The following is a 25692-nucleotide window of genomic DNA, read 5'->3' as shown; positions in this document are numbered from 1 at the left end:
TTGAATGTCTTTGTGCTTCCATCTTGCAAATAGTTAGAGAAACTGCCATTGTCTCTGTCCACAGCTGAGAACTCTCGTGAATAGGAGAGGCTGGATCTCCAAATGCCTAAAATTAAGTGAAAACAGGGGCTGGTTTGGGAGGTACCAGGGGAACTGTTAGAAAAACAGATGGACCTTTCAGGGTTGTTATGAAGATGCTATGAAATCATGGGGTGAATTGACCCATAGTTGGAACTCAACACAAATCATTGTTGCCTGCTCCTTTACCAAAGGTGTACCTTTCAGCAAATAACAACCTACAAATCAAGCTGTGTGTGAGTCATCTGTCCCATTTGCCAGATGTGTGACTTAGGGCAAGGCAGTTGGTTTTCTGAGCCCCAATTTCCTTATCTTTAAAATGGGCATAATAATGCTTGCTCCACAGTATTGTTATGAGAATTACATGAAACGATGTCTGTAAAGTGATTATCACTCTACCTGGCATATAAAAAATGCTCAGGAAATGTTAGCTCTTATTATTATCATTTATTGTTGTCTGACACAATCAAGTCAATCAATCAATAATAATTATTATTATTATTCATTTTCCAAAAAAAAAAAAAGCATAATGATGTAGCTCTTTCCAGTCCTGAAACAGTGGCCTAAGATATAAGCCCTCTTCTTTCCAGATCTTCTAAAACCATGGCTGTTTCTCCCTGGCTGATCCACCAGCTTGGGAATTTGAGTCCTGCCTGAACCTGGAGTTGGCAAGAGAAAGCAGAGTTATCAGGAAGCATAGCCTGGAGCCCAGCGGTGGGGTATAGGGGAGCAGCTTTTCACAGCTGAATACCAAGCTTATAGTGGTCAAGAAGAATGTATAGGAGTATGTGTGTGTGTGTGTTTGGGAGCGGGTGACAGAGGAGCAGACAACCATGACTGACTTGCATTGAGTTCCTGCTATGAGTCATTAATTGCATGACCCCAATTGTCCTTCTAACATCTCTGTGAGACCCAGATTATTATGCCCATCCTCCAAATGAGAAAGCTTATCTGCTCAGGGTCACATGGCTGGTGATAGGCAGAGTCAGGATTCTATCCCAGGACTGTCTGACTCCAAAGTCCACATGCCCTATGGCCTCCCTGGAAGAACAGATGCTCTGTACTAAGAACCACTACATGCCCAGGAGGTATGCTGGGCACTTTGCATACACAATCTCATTTAATCCTCACAACAACCCTCTAAAGCTGGTATCTTTCTCCCTAGGAAACTGAGACCTAAGCGGGTAAGATCTATAATCCAAAGGCACACAGCTGGTAAAAGGTATTCTCTCTTGCCTACTCCTTCTTCCATCTTTTCTTGCTCTGATCCTCTCACCATTTGCATTTTGCTCTTACTTAACCAGGGTGGGCACTCCAAAAAGAGTGACCTCTCTGAGATGCATTCCCCGCTCCCCCAACGAACGAGAAGTACTTGGTCAGGAAGAGTGAGAAAAGAGGCAGACAGACCAGCATGATTCCAGCCTGCATGATGTTGGCCAGCTGGCTCCAGATCCTTGTTTCCTAGCAACACCTTGGCTCTGGGTCAGAGTTCAGGCTTTGAGCCAGGCCTTCAAGATTGCGTTGACCATTGACCCATTGGCTTGGTGCTGGCCTTGGTTGTCTTAATCTGACACACCAGCCCGAGACCCCAAGGATTTCTCCTTAGGGTTCTCGGGGTCCACACTTCTGTTCTCTTCCAATCCACAGGTGCCCAGGGAGATGGAAGGCTCCTTTAGGAGATCTTGGTCTAAGACATCCCTGAGGTCTAGGGCACCAGAATCATTGAAATTTATAATCAGAAGTACCCTTAATTTAGCAAATCCATTAATATAGATGGTGAGATGGAGTCCCAGAGAGAATAAGCAATTTGCTCAAAGGGAACTATAAATTAGTGACAGGATTAGAACTCAAACTAGCTCCCTCTTCTCCCTCCCCCGTCCGAAGAAGTGTGTTGAGATGCAGTTCAAGAGATATGTATTCAAAGATATCTCTTTTGTTTATAACAGCCTTTCTGAGATATAGTTTACACACCATACCATAGAAGGTATCTTTTTAAGCCTTCTCTTCCAGTGATGACTTTGCACCAAGACAAACTTGGGGTTGAGTTTCCAGAAGGGAACTCAACTTTTAATTATTTTGTAGCTGAGAAGATTCTTTAAGGAAAAGCAAATCTGAGGGAACCACTCCACCCACCTTTCATCTAAACCCTGTTTCTGTTACAGCTATAGTTGGTGATTCAGGGAGGCAGCTGGTGGCTAACCAGCTGGTGCTAAATGTGACTCAAAGTGTTCATATATATATCAACAGATGAGCTAAGCTGACCCCGTGCCCTGGTTTTATCAGGCAACAATTTTCGTGCCTACTATGTTTTGGGTACTGTGCTAGAAGCTACGGATGCAGCAGTAAATTAAAAGTCACCCTGCCTTCTCAGAGCTCAGTCTGGTGTTAGAGAGAGATAGGTAATGAGGAAATCACCGTGCAATCTGTCAATGCTGCAAGGAGGGTCAGGAAGGGCACCCAGAAGGCCTGAGGAGGTAAGATTTAGGTGACATAGGTGAGTAGGGAGAGGGAAAGTGTTTCTGGTAACAGAAAAACACGTACAGAAAAGGCCTAAGGAGGGATGGAAGCAGTGATGATATAAACCTAGAAAGACAGATAGGCAGGAAAAAAATCCCACTAAATATGTAGACTGTGTTAAGGAATTTGTCCTTTTACTAAGAGCAATTTAATGCCACTTAAAGGTTTTATGTATTGTTATTAGCTTTTGCATTTTAAAATATGACTCTGGGTGGTGTGGGCTAGGGCTTGACCTGGGAGAGGAGGAATGGTACGTGGGATGCTAGATCAAAGTAAGGAAGGTCAGTTAGGAAGTCATGGGAGTTGTCAGGAAAAAAACAATAGGAGCTTAAATTGTAGTAGTTGTGGCGATGAAGGAAAAACTAAAAGGGTGTGAAAAATATTAAGCTGCTGGTACGATGAAACCTTTATAATTGAATGGTGGGAAGTGGGAGGTGAGGGAAATGATTAGGGATGGTGCCAATGTTTCTGGTGTAAGTGCCGGAGTCGATGCTGGTATTCTTCAAGTGGAGCAAAAGAAGAACAGCAAGGTATTGGAGAGCTGAGCTCAGTTTTAAATATGCTGAATCTGAGATTTCTAAGGGATATCTCCATCTAACACACCAGCCCACAATTGGCACACCACTTGGCAATATAAAGGGATCAACTGGATATATACCAGTCTGGCAATCAAAAGAAGGTATGATCTTAAAAATGCAGGTTTGGGACCTAGTGGTGGGTAATTGAAGTCATAGGAGAAGACAGTGTCTTCAGGCATAAAACTAAAGTTTACCTTTCACAACTTATTTCCTTGGGGAGCTGGTTTTCCTCTGCCACACCCAGTATTGTTTTTCTGGTGTTTTATTTAGAGAGACTTTATTTCATTCAGAGAGGCTGCCCACGCTGCTTCATTTTTGGCCAGCTTTTATTTGTGTTAAATGTTATGGGACATTCAGAATAGTCCTAGTACATATTAAGTAACCTGGAGTTAACATCCTCATTTCACTGAGGAGAAAAACAGGCAAATGTGGCCATAGTCACAGACTAGAAAGGAAGAATATACACTTTTAGGGTTTTGGCTTCACCATTTGCACATTTCATTGACCTAACAATTAATTAGACTTTATGGAAGGTCCAGGGTGTATGTGCCCATTTCTACGTGCATCATACATTTCTTCCGACATATCAGTCAATGCAAGTTTTATTCTCTGAGTCGTGGATCAGGTGAGGTGATATTCATGCCCGCTCCCTTTCCATCCTCTGAGCCATGATATTTTTAATTTAACTTTATTTCTAACACCTTTACAGAATCATTAAATTTGTCAAACAAGATTCAGATCCTTGGACCTCAGAGATTTAGACAGTTATTTTTTTTAAGTTTTAATCTTAAATGTCATTTTGCAAAAACACGTGGTTTTTTGATACAGTTGCTCAGAAATTAAACCTATAAAATTTTTTATTCATCCTATTATGAAGTTATTTTTAATATTTAACTCTAAATATGTGTTGTCACTCTGAAGTACTGGAAAGGACCTCCAGCCGATATTTGGTTCAGATGATGAAACTGATGGTGCCACACACACACGAAGAGGATATAAAAAGATTCATCACTCATATAATGAGGCTTTCTGGGGAGAGCAGAGGCAGCTCCGAAGCAGGTCCAAAAATGGCTTGAGAGAGCAAGGAAAAGCAACTGGCTTGGCTTTTATATAATGGCTAGGGGCGTGGAGTGGGTTCCCATGTGCTGGCATGGTTTGAACCTGGTGGGAGTACCTAGGCTTGCCCAGATAAGGGGCCAACGGGGAAGAGAAATATAGTGGGGCTTGAAAGCTGTCAGAAGTCAAGCATCAAATATGGAGTCAGAATCTTTATTATAGTTCACCCTGGATGTGTGACTGATGACTGAAATGTGCCGTGTTTCATTTAATTGAACTTGAACTTGTAGATTGCCATAATGGATTACTTAAACGAGGCCTACAGTCTGAGGGTGGTAAGGGAAATGCAAGTTCCACTAAATGCCTTGTATTAGAGCCCAATATTGTATATTTTGAGAAGTGAAATGAGTGCTTCAGTCACTGTCGATAATGTCTGGAACTCTGAAGGGGATAAGAAATGTCTTAGTGAGGCCTTTTATTGTGGATCTACTATGTGTAAAGACATGTGTGACTCTGATTTATATTTTGGGTATCTGTGAAACTAGAGATTCCCAGAGTTCTCTACCCTAAAGAGGCAACCTTGGATAGGGAATTGTTGCTGCCCTTGGCTAGAGCAGATGAGCAGATCATTGGCAATGGCCCAAGCATCTGGAGAAATGTGAAGATGGGGCTGTCTGTTGGCCTGGACATGCAATACAAAAAGCACTGCATGAAGTTTGGCCAGTTGTGCTGACCCGGGTCCTGTCCCACTATCAGGAACATCTCAGTTCAGGACTGAAAAGCAACAGTGTTCCAGCAAACTCCATCTCATATGATGGTGGTGATGCCATCTATCAAGTATATATACTCCCTTTGCTGTTCACTCAGTTGATCCCAAGGGACTCACCCAGCTAGCCGAGGTGTCTAGGGAAGGGAGGGGGTGAGCCTGTCTAGCACCATGGCTTCTGGCAAAGGACTGAGGAGCAGGGGGGGACACACCCTTTTACAAATGGGATATGCCAGAGGACCCAGGTTTGGCTCTTTGCTGGAGCAAGGAGGCTTCAGTGGCTATGCTGAGCTTTCAGGGTGCAGCTTCCATGATCCAAGGATAATGGACAGCTGGATATGGAGGGTCACAGGCTCTGTTTCTAGAAGAAATGGTATCAGAAGTCTATGGGCAAATTATGGCTATCATGTGTGGTCCAGAGACTCCAAGAGGCATGAGAGGAGACTGCTAAAGCTTCTACGGTGAAGGAGTCTCTGGGGGAACTAATTGGAGTGCTTGCTGTATTGCAATGTGGACCAATTCTAGAGCCTTTTGTTGCAATGGATCCCAGTCAGGTGGGCTGATTTGTAAGTAACAGCATAAATGGGCTTGGGTAAAATTTGTAAGTGAGGACTATGTTGTCTCCAGAACCCAAGAGGCCTAAAAGAAATTGGGTTTATTTTAACATTGTAGATGCTGTTTTTTGACAGTGTCAAGGATGGGATGATCCTCAGCTAAATAACTTTCAGGAATTTAACCAAGGTGGCAGGAACTTGTACAATGTGTAGGGCAATGACCCATCTCTTTTCATGAGTTCTTTGGTGAATGTTTGTGTGTCCCCGATAAGCGAGTCAAATGAATCTCTTTGGAAGAGGATGTGATCAGTGTCATTACTGGCCATTAAGATCTTGTCTATATAAAGATTGTGTGTGAAGGCATGGCTGTTGAGGTACCTCATGGGGTGGCCAGGTAAAGGGGTATTGTGTTCCTTTGAAGATGAAGGGAAACTGTGACTGAGAGGCTGTTGAAATAGGAACCGGAAATATTAGCCAAACTGATGACTGCAAAGTATTTTCCAGTTGTTGATTGGATGGAATTAGTAATTTCAATATTTGGTATGGGAATCTTACTGGGTGGGACCTCAGCATTAAGGTTGCAGGAATCCATTGTGAGGTGCCATTCATTCTTTCCAGGTTTAAGAACAGGCTAAATTGGGCTGTTAAATGATAAAACAGTGGGGCTAATCACTCTTTTTCTAAATAGGTCTTGTATATGGGTTTCAAACCTCAAAGGCCCTGTTTAAACTGGGCCATATTAACTACTTTAACTAACAGAGGAGGGCAAAATCCATGTGGTCTCATTTTGGCAAACCAATTATAAGGGCCAAAAACTTAATTCAGTTTTATTACTCCTTGGATCAGTGTCCATGCCCAGTATGCGATATTTTAAGGTAATGGGTGCTATGGCTATGGAGAATTTAGGCAAGGCAATAGTTCTGATGATTAAGGTGAGGCATACCTATTTGTCTTCCTTACATGTCCTGAAATGTCCTCAGTAACTCCCCTAAGATTATAGGAGGTGCCCTGTTTAAATTTAGGGGAATTCCCACGTGTAACCCTAATTTGAGCACCAGTATTGATTAAGGCCATGAAAGTTTGGTGCATTTCAGCAGATGTTAAAAGTTAATTCAGAACCTAGGTTGTAGAGATGCAAAAGCCAATTAGCAACCTTTTATCTATTTTGTTTTCTGTATAAATTTTTTTAGTAAATTTTGGATTTCTAATTGAGTCAAACTGTAGATCTCTGTTTCAGTTTTTTTTGTTTTCTCCTCCGGTATTTATGTTTTTCTTCTTTTGGTGATTACTGTATATAGTTTGGAGGGTGGTAGGGGAGTCCTCTCTACTCTGCTCATATTTATAAGTTTCCTCCTCCAGAGAGGTGCAAATCTGTATCATCAAGATTAGGGTCTCCCTCATGGCAATGGTTTCTTTATAGGGCTTAAAGACCCTGGGCTTAAATCGAATTTGAATTAACCCCTTGGCTATGCCATGGGGGAACCATGGATACTTTTCCCTACAACCCTGAAGATCAGGATCTTTTTCTGGCCAACAGTGACAGAGCAGCCAAGGCATTTTGTACAATCCTAGTGAGCTATCTGCTTTTAGAGTGTGGACCACAGCATTCCACATGGTGACTGCTCTTCCTGCACATGAGCAACCACCAACAGACCCACATATTGCACAGGATATCAGTATTTCTCCTGAACACTCTATAGAGTGGGGGCAATGCCAGGTTGAGACAACCAACCAATAGTCATTCCCCTGAGCCTACTAGTGTTAGTCACAGCTTATGCTGGAATCTACATGATTCAATTTGAGACACACAGATAGGTCTGGACCAAGACACATGATCCAGGGCCACTTCACTCCTGTCCCTAAATGCTAATTATCAAAACTTCCAACTTAATTCAGTTAAATCTATAACAGAGGCTTGGGAGGGCTCAGCAAATGCAGTACAAGCAGTATAGCTCAAAGCACAGTTTTGCCATCAGGCAGTGACTCAGAAAACAAGCTAGCCAGCAAAAGAGGCAGTTAGCAAACCAAAGCAAAAGAAAGACCCCCAGTGATGGTGGTCGTTGTCTAACCACTCTGCTTTTTGTACCAAGTGTTGTGGTGATCCCACAAAGAGGGGGACTCATCCAAAACTTGGTTCAGATGTGAGATTGCTGATGCTATCTATGCACATACCAAGTGGGTATGAAAAGGTTTATAACTCATGTAATGAGGCTTTCTGGGCAAAGCAATGTGGGCTCCCAAGCAAGTCCAGAAATAGCTTGAGAGAGCAAGAATGAAGACCCGTTTGTTTTTTAGGTGGTTTGGAGGTAGGATTGGGGTGAGGGTTCCCATGCATGGGCTAGGGGTTGTATGATTTGAACTTCCCACTGGCACCAAAGGGGGAAGAACTCTAGCTTCTTATCAGCATGTCCAGATATGGGGCAGAAGATGAAGGGGAGTGGTGAGTTTTGAAAGCTGTAAGCATCAAACATCAAAAAGGGAGTAAGACTCTATTACAAAGTTATATCGAGACTGCAAGACTCATTTGACTTAGGCTTTTGAGGGGGAGCAATTTGTTATTATTTCAGGATTTTAAAAAGGCAGAAAATTTATTTCTGAGAAAATGTCATCAGGGATTCCCAGTAAGGAGATAAATTAGAATATGGGGAGGGGGTGAATTTTCAGACTACACCTTCTCCCTGCACCTTGGCGCCCTCAGGTCTCCAAGGTGACTCTGATCCACACCCTACCACCTCCTTAAAAACGGAACCTCACTGAGCCATGGATTCTGATAGGAGTAAGTGATATGGCTTAGGGCAGGAGGAAATAACCACTTGCATTATTATTTAAAGGAAGGGTCATGGACAAATGGATCACTTTAGACCTTTGAGTTTCTTTAATGGCCCCTAACTCTTGTGTGGTCTTAACTTCCTGCTGGTGCCAACTTCTCACTCATCCCTGTAATGTTGTACCTTTGTTCATGATGTGCCCTCTGCCCACAAGGCCCTTTAGCAAACAGATCGTCTCAACTAGAAAGTCTTTCCTCGAACCCCTGGTACTCCATTTCTATCTCGTGCCAATTGTCTTATTCTTCAGTGTATTTGTATTATTTTTTACATACCTTATCTCTCCAGCCAGACCACAAGCTACCTGACAGCAGGATTCACGACTGATTTATCTTTGCATTCATTACTCATATAATTATTGCTAATAACAATAAACAGTAGATGTCTTATATGTGTTTACTGAATAAATAAATAAATGAATGGAATCTCAGATCTTAATATTCTGTAAAAGTATACAATGGCATTATAGTTAAAACCAGGTAAACTGAGTAAATCATGAAAAGAAAATCCTGGTTTTATTTGTATCGGAAAGACACTCATACAAACTCTTCATGTTTTCAATTAGGATTTCAAAGAGTTACTAAATAATTTTCTTTGAGGGAAATAGACTTTTTTTAATCACCAGTTTCATATAATCCTTCTATCACAAAAACAAGGGCAACCTTCAGATACATTTAGTTTACTATAATTTTAAAATATTTACCACCACTGAAAGTTTATGAAATGTCTGGAAGTCTGCTGAGTGTTTTACATCCATCAGTTCTTCAGAGCAATGTATTAAACAATATAATTTTATTACTAATGAGGAAACTGAGGCTGAGAGACTAAATGACTCAGAGGTCAGAGAGCTAGTAGTGGGGAAACTAGGACTGAACTCAAGCCTCCATGCTTACAAAGGCCAAGTTTTAAGTGCCATATATCACCTCCACCTAATACTGAGATTAATGGCTTATTTTAATTTTTGTAATTATTTGAGTTAGTGAATGTTGACCTAGAAGAAAAAAAAATCCTCTTATGCTAGCTATCTATAGGAATAAACATGCATGTTTGTCAAAAAAATATATATATATGTGTGTATATATTTTTTTCTTGTATTCATTTAACCTCTCAAAAAGCATCAAGATACCATCTTAATTTAACCAAATAATTAGCCTTTAGGTTTTATGTGCAGCTTTCCTAGTGGGATACATTGCTGTGAATGAGTTTTACCTCTGCCCCTCCAGCAATCCCATTCTTCCTCCAACAGGTTTTTAAATTAAGAAGCTGAGAAGTGCTGTTCCATCACCAGTACAGGTCTAAAATCTCCCCCAGTTTTAACTTGAACACCAGTTCACCATGAGGGGAAGGAAGCCTTTGTACCCTACAGTCTCAGGCTGGAGTGTACATTGGGATTGACCTTCACTGACACTGCTTATACCTGGCCTTTGAGGAAGTTAAGGACAATAGAACAGTAGATTTCAAACACTTCAGACAGGAAAGACTGAAATAATTTATGGGAAAGTAGACACATTACTATCATTTATCATTAAATCATTCTTTTCTGAACACTTGGCACAGTGCCTGGCCCACAGTAGGTACTCAATAAATATTTGATGAATCATTGCTCCAAAACCTTGAATTCTATATAAATACTCAGAAATGATAAAGGAAAGCAAGGGCTTAACCAACCTGGAAGTCATTTGGTTGCCTTTAGTGCTTTATATACCTTAGAAAAGGGCTTGCCTGAGGATACCTTTGTAAGGGGGCTGTGTTAGGAAGACTCAGGTTACTGGTGGGCCCATCATCATCATCAGGTCAAGTCAATCACAGCCAACTGAAAACTGAGGACCGACTCTGCACTAGGCACCATGTTATGTGCTTGTAGCTAGAGACTAAAAAGTTAGCTCGTAATAAAGCTCAGATATAATATGTGGGCAAATAATTGCAACATAGTGATTTATACAGTAATAGAAATTTGAAATAGGTAGAGTGATAGATAGTAAAAAGGAACAGGTGACCAGATTTATGTGGAGACTTGAAGCTAGGGGGAGGAAATGCCTGAGAAAGGTTTTGGTGCCAAATAGGAACCTGTAAAATAGGAAAGAGGAAAGGTATTGTTTGGAGTGGTTGCACAGCCTCACGCCACTCTGCAACAATTCAATGAAAAGAAGAGAATAATAGCCGCTGCTTATTGAGTAAGCCAAGACTGGACAGGGTATTTTCACATCTGTTCTCTCACATCTTATGCTCTTCCCAGACGCAGGGATTGTTTTCACCATTTTCCAGAATAGGAAGAGTTAAATGACTTGCCCATGGCCATGTGGAGAATAAGATGGAACTGGAAGATAAGCAATGCTGTAGTTCATTGCTTTTTCAGAAAGTGATCTGTAGATACTCAAGTTTCGCAATGGCACACAGGAGGTTAGGTGAGGGGATAAAGCCTGTTCTCCAAGTCCACAGATCTGCTTCAACCAGAGCAGCTGCTCTTTGATCTATTGTACATGACAGACTTGCATCTAAGACTATTTGAATAAGGGTACTGCTGCTTAAAAACAAACAAACAAAAAACCCTGCTGTAATGGAGCAAATTAGTTTCTCGCGGTTATACTCTGCAATTTAGTCAACATGGTAGATAGCTGAAAATTGACGGAACTAAGCACAGCCTAAAATATTCACGTCAAAAAAACAAAAATATTCAGACCACAATTATTTCCATTTTGAGCCAGCAGATACCCGCTGTACTTAAGGGCCAAGGCATGAGCGCAGCTCAGAGATGGGGGGTACCTAAACACTGAATGCCAATAGTGATGGCACTTTCTTCCAAAAGCATCAGCAGCTAGAGGCCTCCTGACCTCGTTTACATCAAGCCAGCCCACAATATTATATTCATGTCTCTGCTGCAAACCATGTGCCAAAGGCTTCGGCCACTGTTACTGCCTCAGCAAGTCCCCCACTGACAGCAAACATAGATCTCCTGCTGCCAGCTGCTACCACAGATAAAGTGGCTCTAATAACTATGGAGTCATTTGTGATGGACTTTTAATTGGATCAATTTCCTCTCAATTAAACAATCTTTGAAAATCAGGTGCAATTTCATAATCAGAACATGGGGCTTTCTCTAGGTGAAATGCACAAGACAAACTAGTTTAAGATCACTTAATTATCTTCCTTCCTATCCTTTGGCAGCTATCACAACAGAAGCCAAAAAAACGATGCCACCACCAAAAACCAATTTTGAGTAGCTCAGCTTAGCAAATTTTGCTTCCATGAAAGCAAGGTAATAGCTTTTTGGCTTGCCATCAGCCCTGCACCTAAAGAGCAAGATTATGTTGCTTAATAAACACCAAAGCCTGAGGAACCTTGTCACAAATTCCCTCAACCACCTCTGGTCTTAAAAGCACAAAGCATCTTCCTTTTTTGAACTGTAATTATAAGGGTAAAGCAGATGGTGGAGGCTCAGTTTAGAACACGGTGTTGTGACTCTAGACCTTGGGGACTGACTCTGTACACATGTATGCGGGAGTAAGAGCTGGATTATCTTTACATAATGGTGCTTTTGGCTGAATTTTGACCTGGGTAGATCCTTAATGCTCTCAAGGAATGCAGTGTCAGATATGGAAGCCAAACAGCACTGTACCACTTATCCCTCTCCTCACCTCCCCAATTCCTTATTTAATTAAAAGACGTGAACACCAGTGATGAAGAAACAGTTATCAATTATTTAATGCTTGACAGAGGAATGGAAATAAATCCCGAAACCAAATATTATGCACTCACTTGAGGAAGATACAGAATAAGGATCCAACAGTTTTGTGTTTTAGTAATGAAAATGAGATGTGCCCACCTCCCCACTTTGTTGGCCCTGGCCTGTGTTGTACAATTCTGCAGACAACTCTTAGCACAGGTCAGTGGAGAGAAGTAGTATGAAAAATGAGGAGCCCTAGAGACTATCCAAGAGTGTTTGCTGTCTGTGTTAGCATTTATGTTTGTTTATTCTCATCTTCCTATGCTTTGGCATAATTCCAATCCATATGCTCCTTTAAAAAGGCAAGCAATGTCCAGACTAAACCCTGCAAGACCAACCAACTAGGGTCAAACCATTCTGTCACATCTGCACTTAGAGACCAATCCAAGACGGCACAAAACCCCCAGAGCTGAGAGGTACTGCTTCCCAAAGGGACTGTATATCTCCCTTGGTGGTGCTAAATGAATGAGCTTTCACACCAGTAAAGGTGATCAGACCTGAGACATCATGCCACAAGGATACGATGTCTGAAATGTCACTGAAAGGTGGAGCAGATCCCACGGGAGCATGCACACTGAATGCAGCAGGGTTGAAGAGATAGTGTCACAGATGATGCACATTATAATAGGAAGGAAATAATGGACCAGGGTCATGTCATTAAAGCCAAAAGAGAGGAAAATCAACAAAGAGTCACTACAAGGGCAAATTTCAAATACAGGGGCAAAAGGCTCTCTACTGAAGGCTCAGAAGTGCCTGAGTTCTAATCAGGCTTCAGCTAACCCCACCATGTCTCCTATTTGGGGCAATGCATCTGTTAAAGCTCTATATTTAGGGGGGGAAATAATGCAAATAAACTAAGACAGAGCTTCTAAAATTCTAAGACTACCCAGCTGGAATCAGGACACAGACTGGGTGTACTCCACGGTACCACCAACAATCAAGGAATAACGGAAGGGAAGTTGGCTGGAGAACAGAAGAAATGGATATTTCTCATCCCCTAAGGGGTGGAATATCTTCTCAGGTGGTAGCTGTAAATCTTGATGCAATGATCCCAACAGTCCAAGACCAGCAGCTGCCCCTTAGGCGTGAGGGCAATGCCCACGGGACAGGTGAGCCCCTCTCGAATAAGAACACTATAACCCCCACCCTTAGGAAAGTGGAGAATTTCCTTGCGACTACTGTCAGCCACGATGAGATCACCACGAGCATCCACACACATGCCAGCAATGCAGCGGAAATCTTCATTCTCCGAGAAGAAGTGGCTAATCTGGCGACCCAGCTGCCCATCAGGGCCCACAGAGCCAATGGAGAAGCCACCCTCCAGGTGGTGCTCATTCTGCCGATTCTCCAAATTGAGGCCTAAGCCCTGGGTGAAGTAGACGGTGCCCTCTGCATCACAGGTGACAAATTTGGGCCGCACGGCACTGCAGAGGCAGTTGTATTTGACCACCCCTGCTCCTCGGTCAACAGTAAAGCACCAGAGCTTTCCTCCTTCCACATCAGTTACCACGAACTGACCAGATGGAAGGGCTGTGATGCCCCAGGGTTTGCTCAGCTGGCTCCTGTGACATGCCACACAGTGGCCATCCAACGTGTATACCTTGAGGGAGTTGTCATAGCTGTCAGTCACACCAATCAGCCCATGGCAGTTCATGGCCACTGAGAGAGGAGTGAGATTGGGCAAATCGGCCCCAAGGAAGCTCAGCACAAAGCTATCAATGCCACTGGGGCTGCGGCGGATCTCCTTCAAAAAGCCTTTGCGGGTAAAGACTTGTATACGGTAGTTGCCACGGTCAGCAACCAGCACCTCGCCTTGACTGGTCACGTAGAGACTGACTGGAAGGTTGAACATGCCTGGAGTGCTGCCTTTGGCCCCCATCTTCTTGAGAAAGAGACACTGCTGGATATTGGTGGCTGTCTCAGAACCCCGCTGCTTAGCAGGTGAGGCCCTAGGGCTGGCAACCACTTCCTCGGGGCTCAAGTCCATCTCTCTAAATGTAACAGAGGTAGAGGCAGCAGAGGCTGCAGCCTCCATGGCCCAGGAATCTTCCATGTTGACTGTCCGGGGCTTCTTAGCAGCCTGCCCAATTTGGAGGGGGCCCACATGGCCCACCTTAAGGAGCTCCACATCCTGCAGGGTGAGCTCCCGGGGCAGGCTGGCAGTCAGCTCTGGCTCCTCCTCATCAGCTGTCTCCTCCAGTAGTGCTACATCGGCCTGCTTGATCTTGGCCAGGAAGTAGTCACAGCGAGACACAGCCTGCACCTCTGCAATGTTAAGCAAGTAACTCTGCTCTTCTATCACTTGACTATTGGACTTCTCAACCTCAGCCAAAGAGCCCGTGAAGAACTTGCGGGAGCGAGCCAGCTCTTCCTGGACCCGGCGCTCCTCGTGCCCATACTCCTGGAGAACTGCTTTATACCTTGCCTGAAGGTCCTTGGAGACACCTTCCAAGGCTACCTTCCGCCGCTGCAGCTCCCCCATAAGCTCCCGCAGACGGGCCAACTTCTCGCCAAAGTCCCGTCGTCGCTCCTCGGCTGCCTCTTTCACAGGGAGTGTACAGTGGCCAGGAGGCTGGTGGTCTGCCTCGCGGCAGGGCTCACATAACACCACGCCACAGCTCCGGCAGAACTGCCGGGGCAGCCGCCGCCCACAGGACCGGCACATGAGCAGCCCCACGGCCTCACTGAGCCCAGCTGTGTCAATGATCTTCAGCACTGTCAGGTTGTCTGTCAGCTGCGTCAGGCTGGTTATGCGGGTAATCTTGCTGCAAAAGGGACAGCGGACACCATTGATGCTACTGGCCAGTAGCTTCTCCAGGCACTGGCGGCAGATGGTATGGCCACAGTGCAGGAGCTTGGGCCGCAGCTGCTCCTCTGTGAAGGACTCCATGCAGATGGGGCATTCCAGCACTTCCCGGAGGGCATCCAGGTTCAGGTGAGAAGCTGCTGCTGCGGCCATTGCTCTTCCTTTGAAGGGTCCTGCTAGCACAGCCCAGAACTGAACAGCTTAGTATTCATGCTCCAGAAGGTCAAATCCTGCTAAAGAGAAAAAGAAGCCATTATTCCATTGCCTGTAAGAATTAATTCACTCACGAAACATTTAGAGAATAACTATGATCACTCATTCAGTCATTGACTTATTTAACAAGTATTTACTGTGTTAGGTAATGGTGACACACAAGGAAACAAAACAGACAAGGCATTGCATACTGGATAAAAATTCAAATTCAGGATATTTAGTTGTGTGACCTTAAAGGAGTAACCTAAACTTCCCAAAGCTCAGTTTCCCATCACCCAACTATAAAATTTAAATAATAATGTTGCCTACTTTATATGGTTTTGGGAAGGGTTAAATAGTACGATGAATACGATGTACTTAGTATAGCACCTGGAAAGTAGTATGCTTGATAAATGTTCATTATTATTTTTATATTTTGAGAAGTCTAAAATTCATAATTTATATTACTAGAAAACTTACGTACAGGAAAGGATTACACGCAAAGTTCTGCAGGAGCACAGCGGGTGGGGTAATGAATGGATTCTGCCTAGAGGAACAGGGGAAGCCTTCCCAGAAGCAGTGACACTCCTGAGATAGTCTTGAAAGAAACAAGGCAACAAGATAGATAAAGGCCTTTTAAGCAAAGAAAACTGAGTGAGCAAGAGCATGGAGACTTTTTTATTGTGTTGTATAGAGTTTACTGTGTCATGTTTGGGGGCCTAGGGATCATCCAGAGAAACAGAAAATGATGATGATGATTAGCTTTAGTTGATCAGCAAAACATTAGGTCAGAAAATACATGTATTTTCCACTCATTTATCCCTCTATCTACTCACCTATCCACCCATTTAAGACTAGGGACCATGTACTATACTGACACTAAAGTTTTCAGGACATGAATTCTGCCCTTCGGATGCTCAACCTTTAGGAAAGAAGACAAGAACTAAGTAAATAATAATTAAGGCAGAAAGCAGTATCATAAATGAAATATGAACTAAGTTTGATGGGGGCTAGGAGAGATTCACTCTAACTTGAAAGGAAATGGAATTTTCTGAGGGGAGATGGCACTTGATAGACACCTGAGGGATGCATAGATATGTGGAGATAGGAGAAAGGGAGTACCAGGCAAAGGGCTCAGTCTTAACAAAGGTTAGAAAACAAGGGAAAGGACAAGAACTTCCAGAAGTAGAAAGAGAAGAGAACACAGCCTCTCTGGGTTTGTTTCCTCGTCTGTAACATGAGAATAATGCTGCCTTCATAAGGTCAATGTAAAGATTAAATGAGATAGTATATGTAGTGTATACAATGCTAACATTTGGCTCAGCACCAAAAAGCCCTTAAATTTTAGGTCTCTCTTCTCTCATCCTTAGGTTAAAATTGTGGGAAAATATAGGGGGATTATAGTAACCGGTTTAGGAAGTGGAGAATGATGATAAAAGTCTACAGAGCCAAAATAAGACCTTTGAACTTCATTTTGATGGGCATAGTGAAGCAATGCATGTTTTGGAGCAGGAACTGATATGATCAAAGCTGAATGGAGTGGAGAAAAAAAGCAGAGAAACTAGTTTGGAAGCTACTGCAAAATTGCCTGGGGGAGGTAATTGGGAGCCTGAACTAGGCAGCAGGTTGTGAAAATGGAAAGAAGATGCATTTGAGCAATATTCCAGAAGTGCAATCACTAAGATTTGTAAACTCAGTGGATTAGGGTGGGGAAGCGGTAGAGCTAAGACAGCCAGAAGACTCACGCCCAGATGACTAAAAAAATGGTAGCGCCTCATGAAGACAATTTATCTTGGGCCTGGAATACCCCCTGCTTTACAGAGTACATGCCATCAATACTCCCACCCTCCTTAACCCACACATGCTCATGAAGTAGAACACGAGATCTCAGTACTCTGCAGCCTTATGTCATTGTCAATTTATACCAAAATTAGAATGAATAGATGTAGTAAGGTGAGGCACATAGATAAATTTAGCTCTTCTTAAATGCAAATCCTACAGCTGCACCTGTGCAGTCTCACGATATGCAGATGGTCAACCGGTCAACCATCAAGGAGAAGGAGGTGGAGGGCAAGCATGCTTGGTTTTACGGACAATGCAGCAAGCTTTGCAAATGTCAACTCTTCCTCCAGGCAAACAGAAGAAGGGGAGTCAATGCAGAGATACATATTACAAATTTCCGTCACGTTTAGCTTTGAATGCAATCTGACAAATATTCAGCAGGAGACATGTACAATTTATCTGAAGGCAATCCCACCTCCCTGAAATTACACTTCTCTTTTACTAGAGAGGAAATAGTATCTATCTAGTACCTACTATCTGCTGGATACTATGCTAGATGTTTCGTATAATCACATTTAATCCTCATAATGACCCATTGAAGTAGGTACTATTTTTATTATCCTATTTTACAGTTGAGGAAACTAAGGCTCAGAAAAACTGGCTGAAGGTCACATAGCTCAAACTTAGTAGAACCCACAAAACAGATAAGTTTAACTTTGTCTAACCCAACATTACTATTATTTCAAGCTTTTTTTTTTTTTTTTTTTACTGTCATATAACACTTATTAACAAGTGCTCTCTAGACCATACTCTGGGAAATGCAGCCTTGTAGCATATAATTTTCTCCACAAGGAGGAACAGTAATACAGTTATGAGAGTTAGCTGCTGTAGACTGGCTTAGATTGATTTATTAGCTGAGTGACCTACTCCCACACACCAGCCTTGCAAGCTATTACGACTCAAATCCATGCCTCTACAAAATGACACATTACCGCATATCATGAAGATCTCATGCGAAAATCGGAAACTGTGAATGCTGAATTCTTAAATGCCATAGGTCTGGGGACAATATAGAAATACGGATAGAAAACTCAGCTCAGGATCCAGGCAAACCTTCTCAATTCTAAACCAGTAAAATAGCTTCAGTGCTCTCTTCCATCATCTGGGACAACAGACTGAGGGCAACATTTGGTGTTTGGATCCAGAGCATGTTACCTTACAATGCACAGGGACATCTGTTCTTCCCAGAGCTGGCACTGCAGATCAGCTAATTAAACAAGTCTGCCAACTTGTAAAGATACCAGCAAATTCATTCCCCAGCTTTCTGGAATATCATATCACCTCCTTCAATTAAAAAGCTCCCTGCTTCCCTGTCTCAGCGATCCACTTTAAAAATGAATTTACTATGCCACATCCGTACCCCAAATTATCTCAGCTGTCTGCAGCTTCACTAGGCTCTTTTGAGGCAGAAAAGCATGTAAAGGAGTCTTGCCCTGAAGCTGCCCTGCTTTGCCAGGGAAACACGAATTCCCATCACTAAAGCATCAGGCATGGAGACAGCCTCAGACCTGGAAAGAGCCTAAACCATGTCTCCCATTTCCACAACCTGGGAACACTGCTTTCAGCAGGATCCTAGCCTGATTTGAAGCTAAGGCAAATACAGCCCCTCATCCAGGACACATCCAGTAATTATTGTTAATTCTGAGAATGACTCCAATGGAAGGTCGATTTGAACTTAGTTTCCCTGAAGAGACTAGACAGGTGAAAGAAATTGTCGTAGCATCCCAAGTCTTTAAGTTAGCTGCCCATTTTCTGCCAGCCGTAAAATCTAAAACCAATCAGATGAACCCCCAGCATGTTATTTATAATCTTGGCTGTCTTCACGATACCTTCAACGTGTTTCCTCTTGTACACGTTGTACTGTCAACTCTTGACCCCTCACGTCGTTCTCACCTCAGCTTACCCACCTCCCACTCCTTTGATCTCATGATTAATATGGCACATCTCATACTGATACTAGCCCAGCTCTTCACCTCCAGATGAGAATCTACCCTTAAGCTGTGTTTGCCCCGGCTGCCCTAAGACTCAGGAGAATTCTACAGTCACATCCTAGCCTGATCTAGCCGCTTCTGCATCACCATGCTTTCCCCGGTCCGTGATATAAATAACCAGCACAGCAGAAAAAAAGCAAAAACAAACCAAAAAACGCACGAACCGTGAAGTCAGACAGAACTGGGATCAAGTCGGCACTGTCACTTACAAGTTGTGGGACAGTAGGCAAGTTATTTAACTTCACTAGACCTGTTTTCTTACTTTATAAGAAGGTTACTGTGATAACTAGGGATAATGCATATAAAGTGCTTAGCCTAGAAACTGGTAGGTATGTAATGAAAGATTGTTATTTATCATAATTTTAGTAACAATCAAGAATGGTGTCAACAATAACAACTAGTACAGTATTATTAAAGCATTCAGTTTACTGCCATTTTGAAAGGATGAAGAGTCTCTCCTTTCATGGCACATAAAGGCACATAAGGATTAATAAAAGGACCAGTCAGCTTTGAAGGAATTTGATTGAGGGCACTAGATACCCATGCTAGAAACTGATGGGCAAATGAATTCACAACTTCTCTTGCCCAGGAAATAAGCTGCTGTGGCTCCTTCTAGCACAGACTAAATATGGAATGCTAGAATTAGCAGTGATCTCAAGGAATAATATAGATGAGTAAACTGAGATCAAGAGAGAGAAACCAAGACCTCATAAATCATACGGCAGAACTAGGGCTAAAAGGCAAGAACTGGGGGAGGGCAGTATGATATAGATTAAGAAAGCGGGCTCAGGGATCAGGCTTCCTGGATTTGAATCCCAGCTCTACCACTTAACTGTGGAGACTTGGGCAAGTGACCTAACCTCTCTAGTTCTCAGTTTATCTAAGAAAAAGGGCTGTAAAGTAGCCTCCTCACAAGGTTATTGTAAAGATTAAATGAGATTATGTGTATAATGCGCTTAGGACAGTACCAAGCCAGGCATGCAATTAACAGTGCAGTAAATAATAGTTTTGAGGAATAGCAGTGGCAGCTACCACCCAGCCTATGAGAAGAAACGAACAGGCACTTTTCAACAGGGAGATGGTACCCAAGATAACAGATACATACATTTCAAAAACAAAAATTCTGAGCCTTCCTGGGAGATTGTTTTACCTGCTCTCAGAATCAAAGGAAGAGAGATGACCTAAGGTTTCAAATCTCCATCCAATGCTTGAGGCCCCACCACAGGGTAGTTCTCTAGTTATCTCTACTTCCTTTACCTCTATCAGCCCCCTGGGGCCTAGGCCATGAGCAAAACTGGAGAACTTGAAGCAATTAATTAAACAAATCTTTACTGGGCACCTAGTATGAGTCCAGCCCCATGAAACCAGACGTGAATAGAGCTCTTCACCCAAAAACTAGAAAACACATAAAATAGTACTGCATTTCCTTTTACAAGACATAAAGGTCTATCCTACTGTTCACCCCCTTCCCTGGTTTGACTGGGTTTTTTGCAAGGTTTATCACATTTCCTTTCAGGACAGCTTTCTAAACTGCATAGATTCCTCCTGCATTTGAGTGGAATGCTAATCAAGCGCATAACCATCTCCAGAAGCCAATGGTCACTCTCTGGGAGTGGCTAGCAGGACTGATGTTAAGAAAGTCAGTGACTTCCCCACCTGACACTCACCAGTCCTAAATCCAGTTTAAATTACTCAGTGCATTTAAGGCCCCTGTAAACAGCTAAGATAAACTCAACAGGTGGGGGCTTATAGGGAAACACAGACAGGACCCCAAAGGTGGACCAGTCTAGGACACACAAAACAGCCCAGAAGGAAATGTTTGTGGGAAAGGAAATAGCCAAAATATGTCAAGGGCAGGTTAAATCAATAACAGACTTTGCTGGAAAAATGCTTGTCAGTTCTCTGTCTTCCTCTAAAACTGCAGGACCTAGAAAGGTTCCCTGGCATCTTCCACAAACATTTGGGTAACACCAATGCTGCCAATATGCCTCAAAGAATATAGGACAAGGGAAAAATCAACAGCCTTTTCTCAGCAGACCTCCGACTCATCTCAAACCACTCAACTCTCTTTCAGTTTCTTTTTCTGCAGACAACACATGCTCATTTAATCATGAGATTCTGATTAAAGGATCAGGAAGCAGATCCTGGGAAAGGCACACGAAGGGATGGGAATTTGGAGGAGACTCGCAGCGGCTCCTTGGGTCAGCGAAATTTGGCAAACCAACATTCAGTTCCCTTCCAGCACTGCCTTCTTCTCAGAAAACGACCATTTATTGTCAGGCACTTTTTATACATTATCTCTTATTCTCGTAACCACCATGTGAAGTATGTGTTATTCCTCTTTATAAACGAGGAAACTAAAGCTTGGAGAAAAACAATCTGTCCAAGGGTCTCGAAGCTGGGAAGTAGAAGAACCGAGATTCAAATCCAGGTGTGTCAACTCACAGCCATAAAACCACACCCACTCCAAAGACGAGTTACAGTTCCCAAGCCGATTAGGCTACCATTAGCTCCAGGCAGAGTCTGGCTGACAGGCTGGTAAAGGCACCTAGGAATGATTTTTAAATCTGATTGTTCTTCCAGGACATAATGGAGGGAGTGTCACAGAGACAATGATCCACTTCAAGGGCCCTGTAAACTTCTGACTACCAACCCCTCTCTCGACATAGGCGTATGGGTTCTTAAGTGTTGGAAAAGCCTTTCTAATAAAACTAGTGCAAAGTAATTCAGGAGTCAGACAGAACTGACTGGGCTCACATCCCTACTTTGCCACTTGCTATGTAGCCTTGGATTATGCAACCTATTAGTTTTCTCATCTGTAAAATGGGGCACAACACCTAGATGGTTGGCAGGATCACCGGCAGGACAGATGCACATAGTAAGGACTGAATAAATGGGAGCTATTTGTATTTTTACTAGACTGAAGATGACAAGGGCAGGTGGTCCCAGATCACCTAGTAACTTAGCAGCAGGGGAAGAAGTTTTGGATTTCAAGCTTCTGATTCCCAGGCTGATTCAATTCCCATTACATAATTTTCCTTAGGGGTGTGTGTGGACATTCCAGCTCAGTCTCTTGCCTTCTGACCTATAGTCCTACTATGTTTCTCAACTGGCTTTAGCAATGCTGTAGCTAGTCCTGGAGCTGAGACAGAAAATGCTGTGACTCTGTCCTAGGGGAAAGATGCCCCAAAGAGATCATTCAGAACAGTAATTACTCTGGAGAGTATGCCTTCAGCTTCAATCCCTGGTATGAGGTATTTTTTCAAGCCAGTGGTCTCCATACCTCACACTCTAGTCCCATTCATGTCATCCTCCTGCTAACCTCAAGCTCCTCCCCTTATCTACCCACCGGTCCTGGTCTAAGAGCAAATGAAGAACAAAGTCCAGGGCTACTCCCTACCTAATCAGATTTATCCCCTTTAGAGTTTCATTTGATATCAGCCATACTCACTGAGCAGTCCTTTCACTGAGGGGAATGGGCTGAGATGATAAGACTAAGCAGGCCCCAGCAAGGAAAAAACGAGCAGGAATATACAAGGTTACAGAAATCTGAATTTGAGCCTCACTCTGCCATTCCCAGCTAAGGAACCTTAGTCAATTCCTAAGCCTTAGTTTCCTTATATGTAAAACTGGATATACTAGAGCCTGCTTAGTAGGGATATTAGAAAAACTGAGTAAGAAAGTAGGTATAAAAATTGAAACCTACTAAATTTTGAACACTAACTATACACCAAATACTAGCACTATCATTTACTTCACTGAATCTTCACAATAGTCCTACAATGGAAGTCCTGGTATTAACCCCATTTTACAGATGAAGAGTCAAGCACAGGGAGGTTAAGTAACTCATTCAGGATCACAAAGTTAGGAAGAGATAGAGCCAGGATTTGAATCCAGTATATCTGACTCTAGAGCAGGGTTTCTTATCTTTGGCACTACTGACATCTTGGGCTGGATAATTCTTTATGGTGGGGGCTATCCAGTGCACTGTAGGATGTTTTAACAGCATCCCTGGTGTCTACCCACTAGAGGCCAGTAGTACCCCACACCCCAACTATGACAACCAAAACTATCTCCAGACATTGCCAAATGTCTCCTGGGGGACAACACCACCCCTTGTTAGGAACCACTGCTTTGGAACTTGGCACAGGACTAAATGCTCAATACATATGAGTTTGTACACCTTTTCGTGTCTCTCTCTGAGCCCAAACACCTCATTCACAGGGCCACTGCCTCTTCGAGCTGTAATGGACCTTACATAGGATTAATTCAATCTATTTATTTAACTGATGAGCAAAATAAGGCCTGAGATCATGTTCCACTCATCCCCTGGAGGTCTCACACACTAAGTGCTGTCACAATTTGAAGGCACAGGGAAAGGGGAACTTAGGCAGATGACCTTGAATAGTCTCCTGCTTCATGCCCCCTTTGACAACTCTCTTCTTCCCCCAAGCCTACCACTTTCAGCAGGCCCAGGTTCACAGTGGAGGCAGTGGCAGGACCATGGCTGCCTGATGAAAAGGGAGATTCTGTCTCTCCTTCAGGAGTCCTGATCTCTAAAGACTTATGACTTTGCTGCTGAACCCCTGAACCCTGCTAAAGTTCATACACTCATATATCGTTTCATGCATTACTTCTAGGTCTTTGGGTCCCCAGACCTCCCTTCCCATGCAGAGACTTCAGGAAAATTCCTTTAGCATCCCAAGACACCAATCCACAAATCTATTCGGAGTCCTTTAATTCTATAGCTCAGATGATATGTCCCCACCCCACCACTCAACCAGCCCCAAATCCTGTTCCCAGCTCTCTTACAATACAGAATTCCAGCCTTTTGGACTCTATATTGCAACCTTCACCAATTCTGCGTTCATGCGCCCAAATCCCTCTGACATAGCTCCTTTAACCTGTTTCTACGTCTCCGCAGACTTCAACCCTGCATCCCAGCTTAACACCCCAATCTCACACCTCACTCTGAGTCCCCATCCCCTGCATTCCAGCAGGCAGTGTGTCACCCTCCAACCTTGCTCCTTCCTCTTTTACCCATCCCATGTCACGGCACGGGTTGCCTTCAAACCTTAGGCAGGTCCCTTCTTTTTGCTAACAAGATATTGCCCCCCAAGAACTCAGCCCCTCAATTTTCCCCAGAGTCCACCTGGGAAAACGCCTCCTCCTTAGCAATTAGGATAGCCCCAGACCCTGCTCCCTCCGATCTCAGATCTTGCTCCCCCTTCCATGCCTACTGCCCACGGATTCCCTCAAGTCTCCTGCGATTCTGCACCCCAAATCTCATCAGGGCTCCCCAATTTTCTTCTATATTTCCGAAATTCTGCACCCCTGATCCCTCCAGAGCCTTCAGATCCCCTCCCATCTCCCAGATGCTGCACACCGTCTCTCCTCAGGGCCCCCACATTACCTCATACCTCCCGAGATGCTGCACCGCGAATCTTCTCAGAGCCCCTCGCTCCCCTCCCGGAGCTGCATCTCCTCCGAGCTCCTCGGTCCCCTCCGCAGCCTGCCCCTCGCCGCCCCACCCCCATCCCCACCTCGGCCCTGCCCCTCAGATCCGCTCCCCAGACCCTGCCATTTGGGCGTGGCCCGGCCGCTGCACGCTAGCACAGCCCCCTGCCCCGCCGGTCAGCCACCGCCCACGACTCCGGCCGCGGTCCCTCGGCCCCGACCCTCCTTCCCGCCCCCTACCTGACCGCCCGCCGCTCCGACGCGTCCACCGCCGCCAGCCCACCCGCCCGTCGCTTTCTGCGCACGCGCCGGCGCGCGCCCCTTAGTGGGCACCAATTCGCAGAGCCGCCTGTCCGTCACTGCGCCCCGCCCCCCGACGCATGCTGGGGCTTGAAGTCCGGCGGGCGGAGTGGCCGCGTAGGGGAGAGCTCTCAGCTAAGAATCGCGGAGCCCTAGGAACACGTCATCCAGCTATCTGTCTCCGTTGTACAGATAAAAAAACTGAGGCGAAAGGGGCCTGCCCAAGTTCCCTCAGAGTCAGGAGCTAAACCAGAACTCGTGTGTCCGACTCCAATGTGTGTCAACCCTGTCGCTAAACCACGACCTCCAGGAGTGGTCCTCAACAAAGCCTGGCGCCTCGCAGGAAGGCCTCTCTGAACCTCAGCTTTCCCATCTGAGAAATGGGCTAAGGAAGACCGCAACTTCCACTCTGGGGCCAGCACGGAAGCTGAACTCGCTTAGAAAGGTAGTTCTTCGGGCCCGGCGTTTCTCCCTGTGACACGCCGCCGCAGAGACAAGTTTATCTGTTGAACAAATTGCTCTGCCCAAGGAGTCTTCCTCCTGCTCAGCTGGGAGGCCGACAGCAGAGGTGGATACAGGAATGCACGCTAGATAGAGCTCTCCTCCCTGCAGATCGAAGGTACCCAGGAACCCAAATCCAAGTCTAGCTTTGAGGGAGCCAGGAAAGGGTAAAGTCTTCCCATGTGGGAGGTGGTCTGGCCGACTGGCTGCGAGGACCTGTGGCCGCTTAGGTATAGGTAGTTTGAGGCCAATTACTGGCTCTTGCAGGTGACCATATAGTATAGCCTAGGAGCGGGAAGGGGTTTGGAGTAGGATGGGTTTGGACTTGAAACTCCGCTTAGGTATGTGACCCTACATAATGACAAAACAGCGATCAAAAACAGTAGCAAAACCTACATCTTTGAGCACTTCGTGTCGGGCTGGAGCACTTCACATGATGGTTCTCTTCATCCTCGCAATGACCCTAGTAGATAAGCAACTGATGTCCAGGTGGTTAAACAGCAAG

General features: G+C 44.2%; 2 protein-coding genes across 11 annotated transcripts in view; one reads left to right on the top strand and one right to left on the bottom strand.

Annotated features, from left to right (window-relative positions):
• Positions 1-25692, top strand: part of ASTN2 (astrotactin 2) — an 827990-nt gene that overhangs the window by 608593 nt on the left and 193705 nt on the right. The gene's annotated exons all lie outside the window — the stretch shown is intronic.
• Positions 12053-24747, bottom strand: TRIM32 (tripartite motif containing 32). 4 transcript variants are annotated; one of them, XM_070596249.1, is made up of 2 exons: positions 24627-24747; positions 12053-15134 (listed from the first exon to the last, which is right to left on the bottom strand). In XM_070596249.1, exon 2 carries the CDS (start codon positions 15055-15057, stop codon positions 13096-13098), a length of 1962 nt encoding a protein of 653 aa, XP_070452350.1. In that variant the 5' UTR covers positions 15058-15134; positions 24627-24747; the 3' UTR covers positions 12053-13095. The 4 variants fall into 4 exon arrangements, with proteins under 4 accessions (XP_070452350.1, XP_070452349.1, XP_070452352.1 ...); XM_070596248.1 differs by having other exon boundaries at positions 12053-15137; positions 24627-24708; XM_070596251.1 differs by lacking the exon at positions 24627-24747 and adding an exon at positions 24343-24604 and having other exon boundaries at positions 12053-15137.

This window comes from Equus przewalskii, chromosome 26 (assembly GCF_037783145.1).
Source record: "Equus przewalskii isolate Varuska chromosome 26, EquPr2, whole genome shotgun sequence".
Classification (NCBI taxonomy): Eukaryota; Metazoa; Chordata; class Mammalia; order Perissodactyla; family Equidae; genus Equus; species Equus przewalskii.
The sequence above is the reverse complement of the archived record's forward strand: the minus strand, read 5'-3'. Positions and strand labels throughout refer to the sequence as shown.